At 42.6% G+C, this 27,650-nt stretch overlaps 2 protein-coding genes and 1 pseudogene across 4 annotated transcripts in view; 2 read left to right on the top strand and 1 right to left on the bottom strand.

Annotated features, from left to right (window-relative positions):
- The first annotated feature begins 636 nt into the window (after window positions 1-636).
- On the top strand, window positions 637-755 carry LOC134933595 (5S ribosomal RNA; annotated as a pseudogene).
- Window positions 756-3,943: 3,188 nt separating this feature from the next.
- On the top strand, window positions 3,944-24,401 carry TDO2 (tryptophan 2,3-dioxygenase). The gene is made up of 12 exons (XM_063920489.1): window positions 3,944-4,045; window positions 4,155-4,260; window positions 7,462-7,552; window positions 15,446-15,516; window positions 16,237-16,364; window positions 17,424-17,610; window positions 17,850-17,957; window positions 19,229-19,340; window positions 22,172-22,229; window positions 22,339-22,418; window positions 23,314-23,404; window positions 23,695-24,401. The coding sequence occupies exons 1-12, from the start codon at window positions 4,011-4,013 to the stop codon at window positions 23,846-23,848; spliced, it is 1,221 nt and encodes a 406-aa protein (XP_063776559.1). The 5' UTR covers window positions 3,944-4,010; the 3' UTR covers window positions 23,849-24,401.
- CTSO (cathepsin O) overlaps window positions 24,198-27,650 on the bottom strand; it is a 106,082-nt gene continuing 102,629 nt past the window's right edge. For all 3 annotated transcript variants that reach the window (XM_063920491.1, XM_063920492.1, XM_063920490.1), the window contains exon 8: window positions 24,198-26,245. In XM_063920491.1, the coding sequence (XP_063776561.1) occupies window positions 26,211-26,245 (35 nt within the window). In that variant the 3' untranslated portion in view covers window positions 24,198-26,210. The remainder of the gene's footprint in view (window positions 26,246-27,650) is intronic.

Here is a 27,650-nt window from a genome sequence, read left to right as displayed (position 1 = left end):
TTTCTAGCTCAGATCACTTTTTGGGACTCCCTGGTATTGTATGTGCCCATTTGGACTCCAGTTATTTAACTGATACTGATATATAATCAATATTGTTTTTTTCCATGTTTGCTATTTTTGATCCTTAATTATTGCTCTAAACCATTTTCTGGTATTTCCTTTTAAATGTAATACTTTTTTGCAGAATCCTTTCTGCATAAACAGGGTCTTATACCCATTTTGGTAAGCCTTTACCATGCAGCCTGTGTTTACTTTCCTTTTTCCAATTAATCGTTGATTTCATGATTGTTTTATTTCATAATTTACTTAATTTTTTGTTAATTTGTGATCTCACCACATTACCATTTCTTCTCCTTCTTCTAATTTTCCCACCACCCTTTTTTTCAATAGGTAAGCCTAACCCACCTCTCTCATCCACTGTCCGCTATATATCTATATAAGACAGTGGACAGCAGAAGGCAGGGTTTCCTCCCTATTCTGAGCATATCTCACTTCTATTTTTAGTACCCTCTCATCCAGATGCGAGACCACTCTCTGCAATGCTCACAGCAACAGAGAATCTGCGCTAGAAACTGGACAGCAGAAGTACCTTGTTGCTCACTACTCATTACACTCTCTCATTTGTGTCCTAGTGTTTATTACTGCCATATTTCAGCAGCAAAGCCCAATCTCATCCGACCTTGGAAGCTAAGCGCTGATAAGCCTGATCAGTACCTAGTAGGGTGACCTCTTGGGAATATCAGGTGCAGTAAGATTGTGACCTCTGATCACAAACAGCAGAAGTGTTAGAGCAACTTCTGAAACTTACCTATTCCTTATCCAACTTTCCCGCAAACCTTCTATTTATCTACAATTGGCTTTGCCTTTAGGCTTATTTATCAATGCTCTTTTGTATCTTTAATAATCATACTTTTATCTTAAATGCTTTGTTATCTACAAGGATCTAGCCTTTTAGCAAACAGAATCTCTACCAGGTGATTACCCTCAGTCATTTGACATTTCAATTATGAACCTTTGTGCCTCTCATCTATTCTCATGAGGTTTTAGACTAGGTGCTTACCTACAATTATCACTGCGGTGATTATATGTACATATCATTTACCTCTACTCCAATTTTGAATTTTGATTAACTCAGGCACCTTAATAATATTAATTTTTTGTAATTTTTTATGTTTTTCAGTATATTTTTCACCACAGGTGCCCATAATTTTGTATCAGGCTTATCCTGATTTCTGTCAATATATATGTTTACTTTGTGTTCTTGAACAATTTTTTTGTATCAAACTCCTCATTACTTTTATTCGTTATTAATTAAATGTTAAGTTTTAATAAACTTATTTCAAATTTCTAAGCGTGCCCCAACACAGAGTCTTTCTTTTTTCTTCTCTTTGCTTAACCATTACTGACTCTGGGAGCACCACCAACTCAAATAATTATTTAGATGTCTTCATTAAGAATCTTTAAATTTAAACTTAGTATCGTTGGTCATTCCCTGAACAGTTTTCTACAATCTGTGTATTAATCTATGTTCATCATTACCACATTTTTCCTGTGCGGAACCAAACCAAATTTCTGTTAAATCATTATGATTTAAAAAGAGTAAAAACAGTTGTTTAACAATAAATGGCTTCACCCAACCACTAACCATGAATGAAAGAAAAGTTTGTGAGTTATCATTCATATTCTCTGACAAATGGCCAGAAAATCACAAATTCTGCTAGGGTATGTAAACTTATGAGCACAACTGTGTGTGTGTATATATATATATATATATATATATATACACACACACATACATACATACATACATACATACATACATACACACACACACTCTGTATAATGCATGTGCCATCGGGGTTTTCAGAAATATTTGTGCATACACAGCTGCAAAAAATTGCTAAACACATAAGGGGCATGTGGAGGGTTCCTATGACATATAAGGGGCATGTGGAGAGGTCTGATAACATAGAAAGGTCATAAGGGTTATGGACAGCACAGATGGTGTAATGGTTAGCATTTCTGCCTCACAGCACTGAGGTCATGGATTCAAATCACATCGTTCTAGGGTACCAGTGACAGTTCTGCAGAGATCTTTGATATAATATTGACATATGGTTGGTAGTCACCAGCGGTGCTCTCTAGCAGCGTCTTCCAGATCCCGACAGACACATTACTATGACTTCCGTGACAGACTTCAGATTTTCCGCCATTTGGGTAATTTGCCGCTCTCCCCAACCCTTCTCCTGATGCCTAAAACTTACATCCCTGTCCCACAGCCGAACCTTAATGTCAGTATTTCCCATGTCATCCTTCAGAATATATGGACACGTTGCTTGCCAACATTTAACAATGTCGAACTAACTGTCAGCATTGTGGTGTCGACCTTTTGACTACAATACATCCCGTAGAAGCATATGTAAAATAAGCTTAGACAGAGCTACAAGAACTATATGCTACTGTTGCAATCTTCAGTAATGATACACTGTATATAGTCTCTGGTAACAAGATTGCATGTGTAAAATTGTTGCTGGGTCTATCAACCTGGTAATTTCCCTGGTCTCGACTCTGTGACACTGATCGGAAGCAGGGTCGGCACTCTAGAGTTAGTCCCAGATAGGTTGCGTTTAACTTTACACTAACCAAAATCCAGAGTGAACATGCAAAAACCTGGGATTTTGAAGTCAGTGGAAAAGGAGTATCAATGAACTATACTGGTCTTTAAGAGGTGTTAACTGGGATAGATCAGCCATTTACAGTAATTGTGTTCTAATGTGGAATGTGTGAGATTATGTAATCACCTTATTTACCATGTGGAAATCAGGTACTTGGTGAATAAATTATTAATCAAGTCAAATAGGACATTTATTTGTAATTAACAAAAGGCAAAATTATTAAACATAAAATTATAACAGAAATGGTATTGTTGAATAAGAAGGTAAAATGTATACATCTATAATATTTCTGTATTGTCACTCTCCCTAGGAATAAGGAGAAAATGGTTAGACCTCCATTCATTTTACTCCTTGAGGGCTGCTACCCTTTTATTTGTTATACAAAGTGACACTGGCACCTTTACTGATGTAACAGTTCTATAGGGCTTCTATAGGTGTTCTGCCCCCCCCCCCTCACCCCCCCAGAGTTTACCTTGACACCATAAATGATCAGTAACTTCCCAATGTACTGCACCTGGTACTCTCCTAAAAAAACCATTCCTTCCTCCTAATGTTATTAAAACTGCAATTACAATCAGAGGCAGCTTACTCATGATCTGTCACTGATTGACTGGAATCTCATCTACATGTTTACAAATTCACAGGTGTATACTTGTACTTTCTGTTTCATTTTACCCTGCATCAAGACAGCGATATTCCCTGTGTCACATCTCATTCAATTTGTGAAACACCATTTTGAGTGGCTAATCAAAACATACTTAACCAATTAAGACCCAGGAACAAATTGTGGTAATGCTTAACAATCCATTGGGAAATAGACAGATGGCAACCAATACTGATCCCTGAAAACACGTTTTCCCAGCTACAATCTCTTTCTGCAAACCCCTTCTAACAAAAAAAATAAAAACAGTTCTGTGAAACTCTAAAAAGTTCTGATTTACCGTAAACCTCACAAGAGCAAACAAAACGACACATGTAAGTGACATGGGGTTCACTGCCTGATTCCTGTCACCACAGCAAACACTTTCAATAAACATGCGTGTGTTCTACAAGCAACTTTTAAAGGTATCCTTTTAAATATTAATAGTTACATTATACTAAATGTCTACAAAAAACACATTCTTATGACGCAAGCAAATATTACAACTATTTTGACAGTGACAGACACTAAGATAACTTTCTGGGTCATTGCTTAATAATTACTGATTTGTATGGGTAGAAAGAGAGATGCGCGTGGGGATTGGCCAACACAAAATCAGCAGCAGGTATATAACAGGGTACAAGTCAGGAAAGTCTAGTTTTTTGGACTTTAAGGGCAACTATACAATATAAACGATGAGCGGCTGTCCTTTTATGGGAAAAAGACATCAGTAAGTAAAATGCTTTTCCAAACAATGATTCTGACATGTGATGTTTTTAGGACGAGAAGAAATATTTTTTATTATAAATGAATACAAATATTTAATGTTTATGTTTTAGTTACACTTTCAATGAGCTTTCTCTCGAAGACAAAAATGGGGACAGCTCACAAGAAGGAATGAATAAAGCCAGCAGAGGAGGAATCATATATGGGGACTATTTACATGTAAGTGATGCTTTATTTACAATAATCCCCATTAGTTCCTTACCATGCTACAAATTCAGAACATTTGATTAATTTACTGAATTATCATTGTTAGAATCAAATCTTAACTTGTATTATCACCAGAAGGCATATACCCATTTACAAGGAAATATCTAGGAAACTACAGTTAAAATGAAAGAAAACAAAAATGTCCTGCGACTCCCTTCAACCCTTTGCGCATCACGACCTAGATACAATTCCTACATACCCAGCAAGCTGGCACTTTACTGCAGTACTGTACTACAAACTAACCTGTCACAGAGAGCTCTAGCACCAGTAGCACTGCATGGGAAGCTACTGCGTGTTCCCATTTTAGAATGCGAATTTCTGCATTTCTGTGCCTCACTGTACTGCAGCAATATATACAATATTACGTAATAGTGATCAGTCAACTAGTATTTGATCATAATTACAAATGTGCTTACAAAGCATAGTTATACAGCAGGGGTGGCCGGACTTTTGGGACCTGGGATCTACTTTTTATCCACTTACTTACCGGTGATCTACCAGCGTCAAATAACACCAATAATAACGGTCACATTTAAGAACAGCATTAATAATGATGCCATCAAATAACAGCACCAATAATAATGCACACATTTAAAAAAAAGCATTAAGAATGACAATATCAAATAACCCCTCTCTGTGCAATTCCCCCCCTTGTGTAGATACACTCCATCCACTCCCCTGCATAATAGCCCCCTGTACAATACCCTCCTCCGTGCAAATCCCCCCCTTCCAGTGCCCAGCATAATAGCCCCCTGTGCAGATCCTACACCCGTTGCAGATCCCCCATGTGTAAAAGAAAAAAAACCCTTTGTGAAGACACCACGCTCTGTGCAGATCCCCCCTTTGCAGATCATCTCTCCCCTTGTGAAGAAACCCCCCTTTGCATAACTTACCTGACAAGTTGTCACACTGCCTTGCTTCAGTTCTCCCTCTCCCACAGTCACGGCTCCCGCTTTCACGCTGCATGGCCTCCCGCTGGCTGCTTCTCCTGTCATCGCCGCCGGCTGGATCAAACTGGATCCAACTAGCGCACAGGCTCCTCACATCGCAGGTGACATAATGGCACCCGCGCACTGCATCCCTGGGAACTGTGAAAAGCAGCAGTGGCGGCGGCAGGCTCCTTACAGTTAATTTCTGTTAAGTGTGTTGCGATCTACCTGCGGATGCCCCGCGAGCTACCTGTAGATCGCGATCTACCTTTTGCCCACATCTGTTATTCAGGATACTTGGACCAGGTCTCTCTGTGTATCTATTAATACAAGAATGAAAAATGACAAATAAAGTAAAGGCGCCCACACATCAGCAATCAATTGGGACAATCTGACAGTTTGCAGATGATTGTGTCAATAAATCTGCAATGTATGGGGTTCACAGATTGCAGATTTCGTCCATAAATCAATTGGGATTGTTAAATCAGGTTTTTCAACATGTTTAATTTCACAAATCAATTGGGACTGTGGGACTAATTCAAGGTTGATCGCAAAATAAAATTTTTCTCTAATGGGCAAAACCATGTGCACTGCAGGTGCGGCAGATATAACATTTGCAGAGAGAGTTAGATTTGGGTGGGTTATTTTGTTTCTGTGCAGGGTAAATACTGGCTGCTTTACTTTTTACACTGCAATTTAGATTTCAGTTTGAACACACCCCACCTAAATCGAACTCTCTGCACATGTTATATCTGCCCCACCTGCAGTGCACATGGTTTTGCCCATTAGAGGAAAATGTTATTTTGCAATCAACCTTGAATAAGGCCTTGTAGATTGCTAGTGTATGGTAACAATCAGATCCGCAGACCATTTCTCGTAAACTGATGAGTCTTTCAAGATTTGCAGATCTGGAACTGAAAATGATCTGCAAATCATTGAAAAATATCTGTAAAGAACAGGCAAAGTGAGATTGATTGGAGGAACAATATATCTGGGAGAAAATTCACAGGATCTGTGAAACAAATTGTGATTGCTGATGTATAGGCCCCTTAAGACTACAATATATATATATATATATATATATATATATATATATTTATTCTCCTTTTAACATAATCCCAGAGTTAAGACTATGAGGGGTATTCAATTGGTGCCAGCTTTTCCGACAGTCAGAAAAAGGGCACTTTTCGACAGTTTTTAGGTCGAATATGCGTTCGACCTATTCAATGAAAGTGCCATTTTTTCGACTGTCGTAAAAACCAGCACTCGCCGATCCACGTGGTTTTGTCAAAAACGTGGCTGTTTTTGACAGTTTACTGCTGATGCAGATTCGATTTAGCAAGTTGAATCTGCATTGTTGGAATACTGTCTGAAAACGTCCGAAATTGAATAGTGCCATGTCGGATTCTCTCCGTCAGAGAGGATCCGGCTTCAATTGAATATACCCCTATGTCTCTGTGGTAAAGAGACTCATTATGAGCATTGTGGCCTCTCAGAATAATATTGCCCAAACTAGTAAACAATCCCCCTCACCCCTGAATTTCTCTAGCCACCAATAGCAAATCTCCCCTTACTTGCAATAGTGGGCATTCACTGCATATTTTAAAACTTTAAACATGAAGTTTCATATCTTTGTTTATGGCCCTGTAACAAACTCTTCTGAAAAGTCCAACAGACATCCTGGGGAAACAGGCAATTTTCTCTTAAGGACTGCAAAGTGTATACGGAATAAGCGGGCACATGGTAACACAGTTAGTACACCCTCTCTTCATACTTGTCCTGATAAGAAGGTATGAAAATATGGGCGCATGCTAGAACTTCGTCATCTTGCACAAATCACACCCATCTGACAGCTCTATACTCTACAATGGGCAGGGGCAACGCTCTGCGGCTGTTGTAATTGTTTAAAGTAGGGGATAATTATGAAGTGTGTCTTTCCCAATATTTTTTTTATAGGTTTTTCTTATAGAATTCCTATAAAATAAAAAGTAAAATGACTACACTCTGACTGAATAAAGTCCATTGTCCCTAAAAATATAAACAGAATCAGGGAAGACAATAAAATAATCATAATGTCTAGTGCAACTAGCATCTCTACTACAGTCTGGCCATTAAATACAATCATATACTATATAAAATATTATGGTCTTTAAAGGGTTAATACACCCAATAAATCCATATGCTCTGAAGACTTCCAGTGCAAGTAACACACTTTTTTCTTTAGCTTGATAAGGTGCTGGACTCACAGGAACTACAGAGTGAAAAGAAAGGAAATAAAATCCACGATGAGCACCTATTTATTGTCACTCATCAAGGTAAGCAGAATGGAATGACACTGCAGCGCTAAAGTAGGATTCTCATGGACGCAACCACAGGACAGAATCTACAGTAACCCTATTGGGCCCTACACACTTGCCGATGTTTCCGATCTGGACGATGTTCATTTTCAACGATTAACAACCATTGTCCAAATTGGCTTGCTATGCTAAATGAGGGAAAACAAATGATGAATGACCGCAGGGACGCGCATCGTTCATCATTGGAATATACACACTGAGCGATATAAACGATTTATCGTTCATTACTGAACGAGATCGCTCATATCGTGCACACACATCGACAAGTGTGTAGGGCCCATAAGAATTACTTGTTTGTGTGATTATCTGTTACCACTGATCAGAGATTGGGGAGGGTGAAAGTACAACTCTAAACAAAGAAGGGTTAATTAGTCCAATATTGCAGCTTGTGACTTTAATACGACAGCAATGCCAATAATAATCCGAATAAACTAAATCAGTAGTTATACTCAATTATGCTAATGAAGATGCTAATGAAGCAGTTTTTACCTAATGAATATGTTAATGAAGCAGTTTTTACAATTATATAACAAGAACCACCATATTTTTACTTTTTTATATAAAGCACTGTGATTTTTCCACATTGTGCACGTTTACACAATAAATTCTTCTACATATATTATATAACCACACAACAGAATACAGGGCATACTGTATTTACACAAAAGCTTATTCCTTTCCCCAAGTTGTGTTTTAAATATTACATAAGCATAGGGATCATCGATCCCTATTAGTGACAAGCATCTTTTCATCACATTGGCCTAAGACATCAGACTAAATCAGAGTTTTCACTGCTTTCATCTTTGTCACCCAAAGGTGGATATAGGAATCAATAATGTCTATGGCTGGAACGGAATACATATGTTTTACTGGCGGCCGGGATCCCAGCAGTCATGACCCCGACAGCGGGATTCCTGCCACCAGTATGTCGGCAGCGCGGCGAGCGCTAGAAAGCCCCTTGCGGGCTCACTCCGCTCGCCACGTTGCGGGCATGATGGTTCGCTGCGCTCGCCACAGGCTCTATTCTCTCTCTATGCGTGTCGTGGACACCACAGAGGGAGAAAAGCCTGTGGCACCAGTGTTCCGGCGGCGGGATTTCACCACCTGTCAGGACTGTGGCGTCGGCACTGTTACCGCAGGAACCCGACGGGCATCTCGTGATCGCCTCCCTGCTGGAACATTCACTGTGATTCTCTGTGTATGTTCTGTTCTGAATGCAGTAGAGGAAATAACTAAAATCACCATGGTAAACAAACCCAAACTCTCTTTTGCAAGCAGGATTATTTACACAATGAGCCAATCTGACCTGCAATGAGGGGTGATTTCAAATATGCAAACAGATTAACGTTGCTAGTGGCCATGCAGTTGTTCAAATATATATTGTAGTGTTAAAATAGAGCTGCCCAGTATTTGTGTGCAAAAGCAGGCAATAGTTTCAAAAGAAAACTGGATTTTACTCCTTGGGGGGAATTCAATTGTTTGAAAAGTCGATTGGGTGTCTGTTTTTCCCTGTCTATTAGATAGGAAGAAACAGACACTCAACTGACTTTTCAAATAATTAAATACCGCCCCTTGTATCACAAAATGTTTTACCCAGGTTTACATATTCCCCATTAATACCCCTTTTCCACTGCAACCCAGGAAATTGCCAGGTTTATCAACCTGGCAATTTCCCGGTTCTCCGCTCCGTGAGAGTTAGTCCTGGGTCAGTTGCGTTTACACTGACCAAAATACCGGGTTTTCCACATTCACGTGCACAAACCTGAGATTTTGAAGTCAGTGGAAAAGTGGTATTACAGTAGCTGCATTATCTCAAGGGCTAGATTCAATTAGCCATGATACTTAACTCGGGTTTGTAGACTCGAGCTATTAAATTACCATATCTTTTCCTTGCACATTAAGGAGCGGCCAAACAGAAATCAATGCTAAGTGAGTCTAGCAGACTACAAATGAATAGACCCGGGTACTGCAGTTTTTAGTGAAGCTAATTGAATATGGCCCTAAAAATAAAGCCTAGTGTAGTCAATAAGGAGCACAGCACATCTGTGGCAAGCTGTGTGCTAAAGAGCTCATGAATTTTGTAAATATACGGACAAGAATATTTTATAAAATTACATTTCTCTAACGTCCTTGATGATGCTGGGACTCCGTAAGGACCATGGGGAATAGACGGGCTCCGCAGGAGATAGGGCACTTTAAGAAAGCTTTGGATTCTGGGTGTGCACTGGCTCCTCCCTCTATGACCCTCCTCCAGACCTCAGTTTTACACTGTGCCCAGAGCAAGATGGGTGCACTGCAGAGGGCTCTCCAGAGTTCTCTGCCTGAAAGCATTTTTGTTTGGATTTTTCTTTCTACTTTTTACTACTTTTTCACAGGGAACACTGCTGGCAACAGGCTCCCTGCATCGAGGGACTGAGGAGAGAGGAGCAGACCTTCTTGTCAAAGATAGGCTCTGCTTCCTCGGCTACTGGACACCATTAGCTCCAGAGGGGGTGAACGCAGGTTCTTACTGGGCGTCCACCCCCGGAGCCGCGCCGCCGTTCTCCTCACAGAGCCAGAAGTACAGAAGTCAGAAGACGTCTCAGGCGGCAGAAGCCTTCAGCTTCACTGAGGTAACGCACAGCACTGCAGCTGTGCGTCATTGCTCCCATACACCTCACACACTCTGGTCACTGTAAGGGTGCAGGGCGCAGGGGGGGGGCGCCCTGGGCAGCAATATAAACCTCTGCATGGCAAAAAGACTATATACATGCACAGTTGGGCTCTGTACATGTATATAAAAGAGCCCCCGCCATATTTTCCTAAGTTTGAGCGGGACAGAAGCCCGCCGCCGAGGGGGCGGGGCTTCTCCCTCAGAACTCACCAGCGCCATTTTCTCTCCACAGCACTGCTGAGGGGAAGCTCCCCGGACTCTCCCCTGCTTACACACGGTGAAAGGGTGCTTAAAAGAGAGGGGGGGGGGGGGGCACATAATTGGCAGTTTACATATTACACAGCGCTGCTGGGGAAAAACATTTTGTGTTGGTCTCCAGGGTTGTTGCGCTGGGTGTGTGCTGGCATACTCTCTCTCTGTCTCTCCAAAGGGCCTTGACAGGGATACTGTCTTCAGAAAAGGGGTTCCCTGTGTGTGTGAAGTGTGTCGGTACGTGTGTGTCGACATGTTTGACGAGGAAGGCTGCTTACTGTGGATGGAAAGTGTTTGAATGTCAGGTCGCCGTCGGCAACGCCGACACCGGAATGGGTGGATATGCTGAATGTCTTGAATGCAAATGTCAATCTATTGCATAAAAGGTTAGACAAGGCAGAAGCTAGGGATCAGTCAGGTACCCAGTCCATGCCTGTCCCTGTGGCGCCAGGCCACCATATCCCAGATCGATGACACAGATACCGACACAGATTCTGACTCTAGTGTCGACTATGAAGATGCAAAATTACAGCCGAAGGTGGCAAAAGGTATTCGGTACATGATTATGGCCATTAAAGAGGTTTTGCATATTACTGAGGAACCCCCTGTCCCTGATACGAGGGTACACATATATAAAGAGAAAAAGCCTGAAGTCACTTTTCCATCATCATTTGAGTTAAGTGAATTGTGCGAAAAGGCTTGGGACGCTCCAGATAGGAGACCACAAGTTCCCAAAAGGATTCTTATGGCGTATCTTTTTCCACAAACTGATAGGATACGCTGGGAATCTTCACCTAAAGTGGACAAGGCGCTGACACGCTTGTCCAAAAAGGTGGCACTGCCTTCTCAGGATACAGCTTCCCTCAAGCAACCGGCCGATCGCAGGCAGGAAATTACCTTGAAGCACATTTACACTCACTCCGGTACTATTGCTAGACCGGCTATGGCGTCGGCCTGGGTTTGTAGTGCAGTTGTGGCATGGGCAGATTCCTTATCTACGGAGATTGACACCTTAGATAGGGATGCCATTCAAATGACCATAGAGCATATCAGAGATTCTGCCTTGTATATGAGAGATGCTCAGAGAGACATTTGTTTATTAAGCTCCAGAATAAATGCTATGTCTATTTCTGCAAGGCGACTCCTGTGGACCCGGCAGTGGACGGGGGATGCCGATTCTAAGCGGCACATGGAGTCCTTGCCGTACAAGGGGGAGGAGTTGTTTGGAGACGGCCTCTCGGACCTTGTCTCTACGGCTACGGCTGGTAAGTCGAATTTCATACCTTATGTCCCCCAGCAGCATACTAAGAAGGCACCTCATTATCAAATGGTCCTTTCGTTCCAATAAAAACAAGAAGGTGCGGGGATCGTCCTTTGTTACCAGAGGAAAAGGCAGGGGAAAGAAGCTGCACACAGCTAGTTCCCAAGAGCAGAAGTCCTCCCCTGCGTCTGCAAAGTCCACTGCATGACGCTGGGGCTTCCCGGGGGGAGGCAGATCTGGTGGGGGCTCGTCTTCGGTTTTTCAGCCACGTCTGGGTTCAATCGCAGGTGGATCCCTGGGCAGTAGAGATTGTTGCTCAGGGATACAGGCTAGAATTCGAAGACTTGCCTCCTCGCCGGTTTTTCAAATCGGCTCTGCCGACTTCCCCGTCAGAGAGGGAGTCAGTGTTGACAGCAATCCAAAAATTGTATGTTCAACAGGTGATTGTCACAGTTCCTCATCTCCAGCAGGGAGAGGGATATTATTCAACCCTGTTTGTGGTCCCGAAACCGGACGGTTCGGTCAGGCCCATTTTAAACCTGAAATCTCTGAACTTGTACTTGAAAAGGTTCAAGTTCAAAATGGAATCACTCTGGGCGGTCATCGCCAGCCTGGAGGGGGGGGGACTGGATGGTGTCTCTGGACATAAAGGATGCATACCTTCATGTTCCAATATTCCCCCCTCATCAGGCATTCCTGAGATTTGCAGTGCAGGACTGGCACTACCAATTTCAGACGTTGCCGTTTGGGCTTTCCACGGCCCCTAGGATTTTCACCAAGGTAATGGCGGAAATGATGGTGCTCCTGCGCAGGCATGGGGTCACAATTATCCCATACTTGGACGATCTCCTAATAAAGGCGAGATCTCGGGAGAAGTTGTTGGACAGCGTGTCTCTGTCCATGAAGACGTTGCAGCTACACGGCTGGATTCTCATGGTCCGGGTCCCATTTACAAATGCATCAAAGGATCACCCTGTCTCCCAGAACCAGGGTATCTCTCCTATGGTGGCTGAACAGTGCTCACCTTCTAGAGGGTCGCAGGTTCGGCATTCAGGACTGGGTCCTGGTAACCACGGACGCAAGCCTCCGAGGCTGGGGAGCAGTGGCACTGGGAAGAAATTTCCAAGGTCTCTGGTCAAGCCTGGAGACTTGTCTCCACATCAACGTCCTGGAGTTGAGGGCCATATACAACGCCCTGCGTCAAGCGGAGAACTTACTTCGGAGAAGACCGGTTCTGATTCAGTCAGACAATGTCACGGCAGTGGCTCATATAAACCGCCAAGGCGGAACAAGGAGCAGAGTGGCCATGGCAGAAGCGACCAGGATTCTACGCTGGGCGGAAGGCCATGTAAGCGCGCTGTCAGCTGTGTTCATCCCGGGGGTGGACAACTGGGAGGCGGACTTCCTCAGCAGGCACGACCTGCATCCGGGGGAGTGGGGACTTCATCAAGAAGTCTTTGCACAGATCGCGGAGCGGTGGGGCCTGCCTCAAATAGACATGATGGCGTCCGGTCTCAACAAAAAGCTAAAGTGGTATTGCGCCAGGTCAAGGAACCCTCAGACGGTAGCGGTAGACGCTCTGGTGACACCTTGGGTGTTCAGATCGGTCTATGTGTTTCCTCCTCTTCCTCTCATGCCCAAGGTGTTGAGAATTGTAAGAATAAGTAGGGTCAGAACAATCCTCATTGTTCCAGATTGGCCACGGAGGACTTAGTATCCGGAACTACAAGAGTTGCTAACAGAAGATCCGTGGCTTCTTCCTCTAAGGCAGGACCTGCTGCAGCAGGGGCACTGTCGGTTCCAAGACTTACCGCGGCTGCGTTTGGCGACATGGCGGTTGAACGCCGGATCCTAGCGGAAAAAGGAATTCCGGAGGAAGTCATTCCTACCCTGATCAAGGCTAGGAAAGACGTAACGTTGAAACATTATCACCGTATATGGCGGAAATATGTTTCTTGGTGTGAGGCCAGAGCTGCTCCTACGGAGGAGTTCCATTTGGGCCGTCTACTTCACTTCCTTCAAACAGGAGTTACCTTGGGCCTAAAATTAGGGTCCATACAGGTCCAGATTTCGGCCTTATCCATTTTCTTTCAAAGAGAATCAGCCTCTCTTCCTGAGGTACAGACTTTTGTGAAGGGGGTGCTGCATATTCAGCCTCCCTTTGTGCCTCCGGTGGCGCCTTGGGATCTTAACGTGGTGTTACGTTTCCTCAAGTCACCTTGGTTTGAACCACTTAAAGCTGTGGAGTTGAAATACCTCACGTGGAAAGTGGTCATGTTGTTGGCGTTAGCTTCGGCGAGACGTGTTTCAGAATTGGCGGCTTTATCGCATAAAAGCCCATACTTGGTTTTTCACGTGGATAGGGCAGAGTTGAGGACTCGTCCTCACTTTCTGCCAAAAGTGGTCTCATCTTTTCATGTGAACCAACCTATTGTCGTGCCTGTGGCTACAAGGGACTTGGAGGATTCTGAGTCCCTGGATGTAGTCAGGGCTTTGAAGATTTATGTGACCAGAACGGCTCGGATCAGGAAGACTGAAGCTTTGTTTGTTCTGTATGCGGCCAACAAGGTTGGCGCCCCGGCTTCAAAGCAGACTATTGCTCGCTGGATCTGTAACACGATTCAGCAGGCGCATTCTACGGCAGGATTGCCGTTACCGAAATCGGTTAAGGCCCACTCCACTAGGAAAGTGGGCTCTTCTTGGGCGGCTGCCCGAGGGGTCTCGGCATTACAGTTGTGCCGAGCAGCTACTTGGTCGGGGACAAACACCTTTGCAAAGTTCTATAAGTTTGATACCCTGGCTGAGGAGGACCTCCTGTTTGCTCAATCGGTGCTGCAGAGTCATCCGCACTCTCCCGCCTGTTTGGGAGCTTTGGTATAATCCCCACGGTCCTTACGGAGTCCCAGCATCCTCAAGGACGTTAGAGAAAATAAGATTTTACTTACCGGTAAATCTATTTCTCGTAGTCCGTAGAGGATGCTGGGCGCCCGTCCCAAGTGCGGACTTCTTCGGCAAGACTTGTATATAGTTATTGCTTACATAAGGGTTGTGTTATAGTTTTCGGTGATACCGTGGCTTTGTTGTTGTTCATACTGTTAACTGGGTAAGTTTATCACAAGTTATACGGTGTGATTGGTGTGGCTGGTATGAATCTCGCCCTTAGATTTACAAAAATCCTTCCTCGTACTGTCCATCTCCTCTGGGCACAGTTTTCCTAACTGAGGTCTGGAGGAGGGTCATAGAGGGAGGAGCCAGTGCACACCCAGAATCCAAAGCTTTCTTAAAGTGCCCTATCTCCTGCGGAGCCCGTCTATTCCCCATGGTCCTTACGGAGTCCCAGCACCCTCTACGGACTACGAGAAATAGATTTACCGGAAAGTAAAATCTTATTATTTTTGTTGTTGCCATTAGTACAATATGTGCAGCTTATGTGGTGCTTTTGGCATTACAAAGATCAGCAATGACGTTTGTTATTGCACAAAGCCCAGAACGTCATCATTGACATCAGCAAAGTCCTTGGACCATAGTTGCAACATCATTTATGGATATTCGACATCTGCATTATGAATTTAAATCTGAATATGGAAAACAATGGAAGACAGTGCTAAATCAAGTATAATACACTAGCATTTGCATTACTGTGACTGCATCTATAAAATTATACTTTTTCCCCCGTCAACTGTAGCTTTCGAACTTTGGTTCAAACAGATACTCTGGGAATTGGATTCAGTTCGAGAAATATTTCAGAGTGGGCATGTAAGTAAACTTTGGGTATTATTGTTATTTTTTTATTATTACTTTACATGGACTGGTGACATGGATGTCAGATTATGTCTTTAGAGTACATATGTGTAGCCAAATCTGAAACACCTAGTTGTACAAATAGCTAGATATGACAAGGATCCATTAGCAGAGTCAGGATGGATCACCTTAGGTTTGGTGGAATACCTTAGGGTTTCTCCACTGTGGTCCTCATGATGCCCCATCAGGTCCTATTTTCACAACATCATTTCCCAAAGGTACACAATTACTACTGCTTAGCGACTTCTGCCTGCTCATGTACATGTATACTAGGGAGGATGTGAGGACAATTTCACTGTTATTTTGAAATTATATTACATTTGCAAACTGAGACCATGTGACTGCCCAATTCATCAGATATCAATGGGATAAAGATATAGGATTTAGGGGGCGATTCAGAGATAGATGCAGCGGCTGTGTCCATCTAGTCTGCGCACGTGCACTGAGCGCAGTGCGGAACCCTTGTCCTTGTGCCCGCATCCTGGAAGGCTGCGCAGGCAGGGGTCGCCCTTAAATCAATGCATCGGCAATTAAATTGCGGACACATCGTAAGGCGGCGCCACAGATTTATAATCTCATTAGAGAATTATATATTTTTGACCACAGTACAAATTTCTAATGTCCTCTCCACTCTCCTTCTCTCACCTGAGTGTATATTCATTTACCTTACTTTAGGTGAAAGATGAAAGGAATATGCTGAAAGTTGTGACTCGCATTCATCGCATTTCCACAATTCTCAGATTATTGGTGGAACAGTTCTCAGTTCTAGAGACCATGACACCTTTGGACTTTTTTGAATTCAGGTAGGTCTTTAACAAATCCTCAAATAGGGGGAGATTTAGCAAATCCTTGAGAGGAATAACACATTTTACAGGTTGTGCTAGAAAAACGGTAGTTAGAAGTTGATTGGTTACTATAACCAACTTCTCCACTTTATCTCTCTCCAAGATTTGATAAGTCTCCCCCACAGTTTTGGTTGTAGGCAAGTTAACAATCATTGTGGAATACAACAAATGAGTGGTACACAAGCTTGGTTAGGGATAGATAGTAATATTTCTTTAGTCTCCTCAACGTTCCCGGTGTACCAATCCTGTATTCTCATGGAAGGCAGAAGAACACAAAGAAACTGCATCTATAGTAAGTATTTCAATACATCTCAAAGCTGGATTCCCTCTAATCGCAGTCAACTATTTACAGTGAGATGCGTTCATCAAAAGGTTTATGTAGGATATGGTAATCACGTTCCCAGCTTTCTATAGACAATACAGTAACTTAATATTAGTTGCTGTGTTTCTCAAAAGTTATCTTTAAACCAAAACCATACACAAAGACCACACCGTGGAACAGATTTTGTGTTCTTCTGCCTTCCATGAGAATACAGAATTGGTACACCCGGAAAACAACAGCAAAGCCAGAACCTAGGTTAATTTACTTGACAACTCTAAAGGGGGGTACAAACGGAGAGATGTATACTTACTTTCTAAGCAATCTGACTAGATTGCTTAGCAATTAAGCATGGATCTCTCTGTGTGTATGCCCCATAGCGTGCGGCGCTATCGCAGGTTCTAGATTGGCCTGCATACAGGCACAATCTAGTTACAATGCTCACTTCACCACTGGGTGAAGTGAGCGCCCCCCTCGTTCAGCACACATCGTGCTGAGCGGGGGAAGAGATGTGTGCTGAGTGTTTTGTGATAGATTGCTCAGCACACATCTCCCCTTGTGTACCCCCCTTAAGACTCAGAGTTGAATACATTAAATCCAGCCCAGAAAGAACACATTTCACCAATTAGTTGATTCATTAGTGAACATGGACTTGTTTATACGCTGTATGAGAAAACCTTTTGTTTTTTCTCCCAAAGGGAATATTTGACCCCTGCCTCTGGGTTTCAAAGCTTGCAATTCCGACTACTGGAGAATAAAATTGGTGTTCCTGAAAGTTTGAGAGTTCCATACAACAGACGCCATTACCGTGATAATTTCAAAGGGAAGGAGAATGAAATGCTTCTAAAATCTGAGGAAGAACCCACACTGTTGGGCCTTGTGGAGGTAAGCGAAAGAATGCAAACATAAAAGGTATAAACAAAGTCAATTTAAAAAGAGTAATTACACTAACACCAGTTAGGATAACATATTCAGACATGAAAAAAACATGTAAAAATAACTTGCATTTGCTGAAAAAAAGTAGGTGATAACACAGAATATACAATTTTTTTGAAAACACAGTCGTTAATATTTTTTTTCTTTTCTGAATAATAAACTACGTCATGCCTATTATGTCATTTAAGGCATGGCTGGAACGCACGCCTGGCCTGGAAGAAGCCGGCTTTCACTTTTGGGGAAAGCTGCAGGCCAATATATTACAAGGATTAGAGGAGCAATTTCAGCTGGCAAAGGTACGGCTAGAAAGACATGCAACTACTGTTTGTTACCTGTCTGCAGATCATTATCACCACTCTCAAAGTTAGTTCACTCTATCTTTTCTTCCCAACATGTATTATTATGCCACCTTATTAGTCTATGCCAACTCTCTAAAATGACTTCATCTTTCTCACATCAACATTTTCTGAAGTTGCTATATATTGACAAAACTATGAATGTACACACTCAAAATCCTGTAAGGTTGATCTAGTTTGCTCTATGATAACTCAGGTGTATAAGGATAATATTATTCAACCAGTCTTTACCCAAGAAAACCATACACTAATAGTCACATGGTATCCGGATGATAGGTCGACCACTAATGGTCAACATGCATTAGGTCAACATGGTCAAAAGGTCGACATGAGTTTTTTCCCCCAGTTTTCTTTTCACTTTTTCATGACTTTACCTTCCACATGAACTAGGATTGGGAATAGTAATCTGCCAGAAGCATGGTGAGTAAAGTGAGCCATGCAAATGAACACAGTGCATTGATTGTGGTCCCTGTTCATTTTACGGAGTAAATAGCAAAAACTCATGTCAACCTTTTTCTGTGTCAACCTTTTCCATGACAACCTTTAGGGGCCGACTGACACAGTAGACCTTTTCAATGTCTACCTAATGACCCACACCCTAGCCACACAGACATAAGAATACTTTTGTATCACACCTTCTGATGTGCACCAACGGTGTAAAATGCAAAAATAGTCAAATTTTGACACATTCTGTACACAGAGCTTGATCAGCAATTGCAGGTATGGATTCGGTATGATATACCAATGGACGACCATCAAAGTCCAGACAGCCCCCCAAAAAGTACACTAACCCTCCTCGGTGGTGCCTAACCCTAATCTTCCGTTCCCCGCTGCCTAAACCTAAACCTGCCCAGGTTGGTGCCTAACCCTAACCTCCCCTTGTTAATGCCTTACCATCCCCTTCCCGTCCCTGCACCCTAATGCCCCTTCTAATACCTAAACCTAACCCCTACCCCTGCGGCAGGAGGTGAGCACGTCCCGCTAACAGAATGTTCGGGATTACAGGCATCTGTATTTTGACGCCAGGGTCCTGCGCTCCGTCGTGATTGTGATGCCGGCATTATGCCGCCAATCGGGATTCTGGCATCGGAATTTCGACCGCCGTGCTCCCATCCGGCGCTATTTTAACTACATCCCGCAGGTATAGGAAAAAGGGAATGGTCAATAAAAATAAAAAAAATGCTAACAGGCCTTCTGGTCATTGTGTTTAGGCCAAACCAGACTCAGAAGACAAGGAAGAGCAGCTGGCAGAGCTTCAGAAGCAAAAGGAAGTCTTCACTGCTTTATTTGATGAGAAGCGACATGAACATCTTCTCAGTAAAGGTACAATCACTGCTTAATCTTAGTCACAGTATATTTTAATAAACTGTGGAAAAATACTCCAAATGTTGTAATCTTTATGCTGTATTTGTCCTCTTTATGGCATACTTCACCAAAACGGTTTTACTATAACAAAATACGGGCAGGCCCCCCTCTGTGTCTTTGGAAAATGACTTTGGCTTCTTTGGAGTAGGAGTTGTAATGATGGCCTTTTTAGTTTTCAAAGGATGCTGCAGGAGAACTTGAATTGCACAATAGGAGGATAAAAGGCATTAGCTTTAAAGTTAGCTGCTGACAAACTAAAATGGTACCGGGACACAATAAAACACAGAATCCAATAACAATGCAAAGGGTCAGGGGCAGACAATCATCAGGGCAGGTGGGCAACAAGCAAAGCCATGAGGTGTACAGTAGTCAAAGGCAAACACCAACCTTGATTAACCACTTTTGCTCAAATAAGGGGCTGGTTGTAATGGCATCCAAGATCGCCGGAGGTCTGGGATGCTGGCCAATCTCGGACGTTTCTTTAAATGGGCTATCACTTACAAGGCAAAACCATCCCACACCTCCGGCGATCTGACACCATTACATCCTGCCCAAAGACTCTGTTTGACCAAAGGATTTAAACAGACACCTTCTTTGATTGGTCACAAGGTATAAGGAGCTGCAATCAGAGGGCAATCTGATCGACAAAGAATTAAGCATGACTGCGGTACAGAAAACTCAAATAGATGATCTGAACGGTTACTACATACTGGCAAAGACCATATAGCTTAGCACTCTAACAAACAAATACAAATGGCTTAAATGCACACCACTGAGAGGATACAAAGGTGATGAAAATATGGTGGCTTTATACACCTTGTAAATGAACTGGATAACAAAAATTTTATTGTGACTTGGACCTCATTTAGAAGGTGGAACATGTGCTGCATTGTGTGGCTCATTTCCAATGTATGTTCTGTTGCAGGTTTGTAGACACACAGGTTACCTGCAGAAGGATAACGAGGTAAACATTGTATGTAATGTATTAGCGAAGAAACAAGTCATTCCAGTTCATTGCCTCTAAGCTTACTTGTGTTGTTGTGTTGATTCAGTGGAAAGTAAAATAAAACAACTGGTACAACAGTTCACATTTAAGCCTCACACCGGAAAAATGGTTTGACAACTTCCAAAACATCAATCTGATAAAAACGGTCCTCTTCTAATTATATCTCCAGATATTGTGTCTTCTAAAAATGACATAGGGGGAGATTCAATTCTTTTCACCCCTTTTGACACCCATTCTGTTTCTGCCCTCAGGGGCGTGGTATCATTATTTCAGCTTTCTACCGCCGGAGTAGGGAGGCACCCAACCCTTTACACAGCTAAACCTGATCACTATGGGCGCAATATGCGCAATAACGGAGATCATTTTAGAAGGAAATTGGGCGTGATATGTCATTTGAATCTCACCCATACAGTCCATTTTTAAAACTATGTTAAGTGAAGTTGTCCTTACCACTTCATGGAGGCATGATTTCCACAGCTTACACTTCCTATGCCGATGGAAAAACTGCCTTTCTTTAACCACTTAACTGACGATTTTTACCCCCAAAAAACGCTCAGAATTTGTCGGGTTTTTTATTAATTAATAACGTTTAAAAAGTATTTTTAATGGTATATTCAAATTTTTTATTTAAAAAATATTTATTTCTAGGGGCTGTTTTACACTTCCCCCATCCCCCCGTGTATATAGGGCCCCATTATAACATAAATTCCCACCCCCCATTGGCAACTGAACTCCGAATGGTCTTAAATCCTAATAGTACTCCCCCACTCCTTAGTAGTAAAAAGTAGTAGTAGTAGTTTGCACCTATGCCCTTATTTACATGATGATGCACTAAAGAATTGATTTTTCACTAAGTCCACCTGGTTTCTTCTACAGTACATCAGGAGTCCAACTCCAGGGAACCACCCTCCCTTCTCTCCCCTCTCCTGCACTGCCACTAACAGGAGGCTGAAGCCGGTGGGCGAAGACACGCTGAGCCACCGGAGCTGGGTGCGAGGGTCTGGGGATGTGCTGAGGGCTGCCTGATCACTGCTGACCAGAGTGATCAGGACGCAGCCAAACACAAACCATAGCCGCCGGGTGGACGTGGGGAAGGCACTGCGGGCTTCCTGATCACTGTTGAGCACAGTGATCGGGACACACGGGGCGGGGCCGCGGCTTCTCTTTGAAGTGAGGGATAGCCGCGGCTACGATTGAGCTGCACTGCGGAGCCGGGTGTGGGGGGTGCTACAAACGAGCCCGATCACTGTAGCCAGCAGTGATCGGGACACACGTGGTGCAGGGCCGGGGTGCAGAGGGATCTGGAGGTCCTTCCGTTATAGGTGACTACTGGAAGAATAACTTTCAGCAGCCGCCTAGTGGGCGTTTCTGACTGGTCGCATCAGATGTGACCATGTCAGGGAAAGCCCAGCCTGGTGTGGTCGCATCTTATGCGACCATGCCAGGCAAGTGGTTAATTTGCAATTAACCAGCCTTTATACACTGGATGGTCCTATAGTAGGTTTAAAAATGTTATTAGACAAATCTTGTAATGGCCTTTGATATACATATGTGTTAAACCACCTCTAATCTAACCTTTCCATTTAAAATATATATTCATCTGGCTTACAGTACATGATACATTCTTCTTGTATGTGCATTCTAGAAAAGATCTAGACAGTATCCTAAAACTACAAATAAGTAGTAAAATATTTCAAACAAAGCAGCATTGAATGAGGTCTCAGTATCTAACATGAGAAAATTTGAACACCTAATTTATAGATTTTGATTTGATGTTTTGCAGGAGAAAGAAGACTGTCATATAAAGCGCTGAAAGGGGCTTTAATGATCTACTTCTACAGGTAAACTGCAAGAAAATTGAACATTATAAAATAATGAGCAAATGCTATGTAGTTTCAGATATTCAATAATGCCACACTGATTACCATCTTATAACTTTTATTTTGCAAGGGAGGAACCTCGTTTCCAGGTTCCATTTCAACTCTTGACTTCTCTAATGGATATTGATATTTTGATGACCAAATGGAGATGTAAGTATTAACCATTTGTGCACTACACTAAAATGATACAATTTGTTCTACTTTCCGTTTTAGGGCCTAATTCAGACCTGATTGCAACAGCAAAGTGTTTCTCTAATGGGCAAAACCATGTGCACTGCAGGTGGGGCAGATATAACATGTGTAGAGAGAGTTAGATTTGGGTGGGGTGTGTTCAAACTAAAATCTAAATTGCAGTGTAAAAATAAAGCAGCCAGTAGTTACCCTGCACTGAAATTATATAACCCACCCAAATCTAACTCTCTCTGCACGTTACATCTGCCCCACCTGCAGTGCACATGGTTTTTCCCATAGAGAAAAAAAATTGCTTTGCGATCAGATCTGAATTAGGCCCTTAGTTAGCAGAGGTTTCTTTTCTTTGCCTCAAGTATCATCAGTATACACAGATTTAATTTCCCCTATTTTCTATTACTTCGCTAACTGGATGAGAGGTGAAGGGTGAGTTGTATCAAGTCTTGGAGAGTGATAGAGAGTGGAGACACTGCCCAAAGTAACCAATCAGCGCCTAAGGTTTGATTCATCTCCCCCTTAGAGTATATTTATCTCTAAGTGGCATTACAAATACAGTGCATAATGTACAACATTTGGCTGACACAGCACAGATGACAAAAGTAGAGTATGTTCTACCTTCCCATTTTGTCATCTGCAGATAGTCATGTGCACTGTGTGTCTCCATAGAAATCACAGTGATTTTCATTCACTCCCACTAACGGTTATAGACTAAAAAAAAATTGCTTTCAGAAGGAGAAAAAAATGTATTCTAGATTTTATCCTGATATTTCATTTTTGTTTTATACACACAAAACAACCCTTTTCCCCTGTACTATATAAAATTCTCCTTCATGATGCCCATTATCTGTGTCAACAGATACTCATGTCTGCATGGTGCACAGAATGATTGGCAGCAAAGCTGGCACTGGTGGATCGTCTGGGTACCACTACTTGCGCTCAACTGTGAGGTAAATTGTTTAGTTAAACCTCAGGAAATTTTAATCTAGGTTTGTGCATGCTCTTTTTTAAGGCTGTATTTTACTGATTTTATATTGTGACATACAGCTTGTGTGTGAAACTTCTGCATGTTTCATATACTCAATAATAGAACTTAATTCAATATTTTTGTCCGATTATGTAACTCTGCAAAAAAGAAATGACTGTAATGAAATGTAATTGTCAGCCTCTTTAAGAAATTGGCTAGAACATGCCTGATAAATATTAGACAATTAACATACAATTTTCCTTTTGCCAACAGTGACAGATACAAAGTCTTTGTAGATCTTTTCAACCTGTCAACGTTTTTGGTGCCCAGACACTGGATACCACGACTGAACCCGAGTATACACAAGTTTCTGTACACGGCAGAATGCTGTGATAGCTCCTATTTCAGCAGCGATGACTCTGACTAAAGTGCATCAACATTGAGGAACGGATTTACTTCACCATTCTGGGAATTTGCAGCGTGAAAATAATAAGGAGGAGCATGTTATGATTGTTTTTGTAATTGATTCCCATGAATAGGTGGGTAGGGGCCCCAGTGCATTGCTTTGCCTACAATGCTGTTAACGCGGCCCTAATGGTTATTGTATACTCTATAAAATGCATGGAAAGAAATATACATATATTGTTTATTTTATGCAAATATTAATATATACAATAATGTATTTTCTAAGTTAAATATTGCATAATAAGCAAGGTATATATAGTATATATAGCAACATATGTATAAAATGTTCTGTAAATATAATAAAACAAACATTTATAGTAACTTAAAATACTTTATTTATAAAAATAAAACAAAGTCATTCATCATTTAAAATTGATTTTCAATTTGTTGAATGCCTGAAGTTATATCAGACACATTTTATCCTAATATATTATTCCATGTTCTATTTGCTTTGTGTATAAAGTATATATTTTTTGTAAACAGCATTTTATCTAATATATGATCCCATGTTCTAATTGTATTGTGTGTGCATTTTATTTTGATTTAAGACATATACACACACATACATACAGTACATAAATACTTTGCAATGAGAAACGGCGGTAGATCTTCTGTATGTAATAGACACAGGACCAATTGTAGCCACCCTCGATTTATGGGAGCTGGTGAGATAGCCATTACACTTAACCTGATTTTGCCTTTAAACTGCCACTCTAAGGGGCCTATTCCTTATCGGGGGGCTGTAGTCATGGCAGTGAATACTTAATTGCCGGTGCGGGCACAGCTGCTCAGTCCCCGCGATCAGTAACACCGCTACTAAACAAGCAGTGATACTTACTGGTGCCAGGTCTACCCTGTTAGCATGCGTGCCCTGAGGTCACACGTGCACACGGAAGGAACCACTCAGATCCCTCTTCGCAGCACCACAACTTCCTTCCTCTTAGGAAGATGGCATTGATTCTCACAAGCAAACTAATAAAGAATGGGACTGTTACAAAAAACATGCGGAAATGCCCATTAGAGATGATGACACCTAAATACAGTGACTATCTCCCCCGGAATTGCGCCAACTCACACAAATCATGGGCTACTGCATTAGTCCCACAGTCTAAATACAACTTCCAGACAGACTGTGCTCATGGCAGGTAAATTTGTGCACAATACAGTAGATATGGTTAACAGGCATTGGCCACATTCAGTGGTGTACCGCCTAGAGTCGATGGAGCTGTCGCCTTTAGCCGCTGTGTGCAGGGAGGGGACAAAGACAGGAGGAGACCTAACACAGAAACATGAGTCCTAAGCCAGCAAGCTCTCTTCCTATGTGCACCTCCCATGCCTCCATGTGCTAGCAGGATCTTGTTGTCGTCGCCACCCGTGGTTGTGAGGGGGAGATCCTGCCTCCGTAGGTAGGGTGTAAACGATACCACTGGCCACAGCGGGTGGTATTCAGTATGCCGGCTGTTGGGATCCCGGCGCCGGAATCCCGACACCCGGCATACCGACAACTATTCTCCCTCTTGGGGGTCCACGACATCCCTGGAGGATAAATTGCGTGGCGCGCCACAGTGCCTGCAGCAAGGGGCTCATTTGCGCTCGCCCAGCTGTCTGTATGCCAGCGGTCGGGAACCCGGCGCCGGTATACTGGCCGCCAGGATCCCGGCCACAGGCATACCATACTACAACCGCCACAGCACTAATATGACAACTGGATCTAAACCATGCTTATTGTATTGGAAATTTAGTTCACTGCAGGGAATTTAAAAAAAAAGAAGTTTTGATGATCAGGAACATAAAATGTTGCAACTTGCCTTGGAGATAAGACTTTATAGGTTATGTAATTCCCATGTGTTTTTTGATGAGAAGCCTCAAGTTTGGCAATTATCTACTGTCTTAAGGAGGTGTTTTATGAAGCCTGCAAGTAGACACGTTTAATTCTATGTCATCTAGTTATTTAACTGTTAGCAAGCGCTGGGATAAAACCAGCAATAAAATAAGGAAATGAAAAGGAGAGGGAGGAGGGTATGAAGTAAAATGATCTGCAAGAATGATTTTAGAATGTCAGACCAATTAGGACAGTGTGATTGCTCACTTGAAGTCCACTCACATTCATGGAATGACCATTCTCGTATCATGTTTCCTTCACTCCAAAAAAGGCTTCAAGACTTGAATGTATTAATACTTTAAATGTGTGATGAAAGTTTTGGACATATTTTTTATATCCCCAAACATACTTGGGATTGTTCATGATTCTGTACTTTAATGTGCTTATATTAATAGACATAATTTCTTCAATGGCCCAATATAAAAGGTGATAAATATCCAAGTCAAATCACTGGAACGGTTACAAAGTCAGCAATTCCTGCAGAATAGATTGATAAAAATGTTACACAATTTCTTGTTAAACACACTTATTGACAAGACAAAGCAGTGGAAGTTATGTAACAGGCCCCAAAACTTAATAAAGCTTATGTAACATTCACAAAAAAAAAAATAAGATTTTACTTACCGATAAATCTATTTCTCGGAGTCCGTAGTGGATGCTGGGGTTCCTGAAAGGACCATGGGGAATAGCGGCTCCGCAGGAGACAGGGCACAAAAAGTAAAGCTTTTTCCGATCAGGTGGTGTGCACTGGCTCCTCCCCCTATGACCCTCCTCCAGACTCCAGTTAGGTACTGTGCCCGGACGAGCGTACACAATAAGGGAGGATTTTGAATCCCGGGTAAGACTCATACCAGCCACACCAATCACACCGTACAACTTGTGATCTAAACCCAGTTAACAGTATGATAACAGCGGAGCCTCTGAAAGATGGCTTCCTTCAACAATAACCCGAATTAGTTAACAATAACTATGTACAATTTATGCAGATAATCCGCACTTGGGATGGGCGCCCAGCATCCACTACGGACTCCGAGAAATAGATTTATCGGTAAGTAAAATCTTATTTTCTCTATCGTCCTAGTGGATGCTGGGGTTCCTGAAAGGACCATGGGGATTATACCAAAGCTCCCAAACGGGCGGGAGAGTGCGGATGACTCTGCAGCACCGAATGAGAGAACTCCAGGTCCTCCTTAGCCAGAGTATCAAATTTGTAAAATTTTACAAACGTGTTCTCCCCTGACCACGTAGCTGCTCGGCAAAGTTGTAATGCCGAGACCCCTCGGGCAGCCGCCCAAGATGAGCCCACCTTCCTTGTGGAGTGGGCCTTTACAGATTTAGGCTGTGGCAGGCCTGCCACAGAATGTGCAAGTTGGATTGTGCTACAGATCCAACGAGCAATCGTCTGCTTAGACGCCGGAGCACCCATCTTGTTGGGTGCATACAATATAAACAACGAGTCAGATTTTCTGACTCCAGCTGTCCTTGCAATATATATTTTTAATGCTCTGACAACGTCCAGTAACTTGGAGTCCTCCAAGTCACTTGTAGCCGCAGGCACTACAATAGGCTGGTTCAGATGAAATGCTGACACCACCTTAGGGAGAAAATGCGGACGAGTCCGCAGTTCTGCCCTGTCCGAATGGAAAATCAGATATGGGCTTTTGTAAGATAAAGCTGCCAATTCTGACACTCTCCTGGCAGAAGCCAGGGCTAGAAGCATGGTCACTTTCCATGTGAGATATTTCAAATCCACCTTTTTTAGTGGTTCAAACCAATGAGATTTTAGGAAATCCAAAACCACATTGAGATCCCACGGTGCCACTGGAGGCACCACAGGAGGCTGTATATGCAGCACTCCCTTAACAAAGGTCTGGACTTCAGG

The sequence above is a fragment of the Pseudophryne corroboree genome, chromosome 1 (assembly GCF_028390025.1).
Source record: "Pseudophryne corroboree isolate aPseCor3 chromosome 1, aPseCor3.hap2, whole genome shotgun sequence".
NCBI lineage: Eukaryota > Metazoa > Chordata > Amphibia > Anura > Myobatrachidae > Pseudophryne > Pseudophryne corroboree.
The sequence above is the reverse complement of the archived record's forward strand: the minus strand, read 5'-3'. Positions and strand labels throughout refer to the sequence as shown.

Excerpts from the sequence above, each read along its gene's own strand:
- TDO2 (XM_063920489.1), top strand. The coding sequence starts at position 4,011 with ATGAGCGGCTGTCCTTTTATGGGAAAAAGACATCA. Across the intron at positions 7,553-15,445 it reads ATTTATTGTCACTCATCAAG|CTTTCGAACTTTGGTTCAAA; the intron begins GTAAGCAGAATG and ends CGTCAACTGTAG. Across the intron at positions 22,230-22,338 it reads TTAATGATCTACTTCTACAG|GGAGGAACCTCGTTTCCAGG; the intron begins GTAAACTGCAAG and ends TTATTTTGCAAG.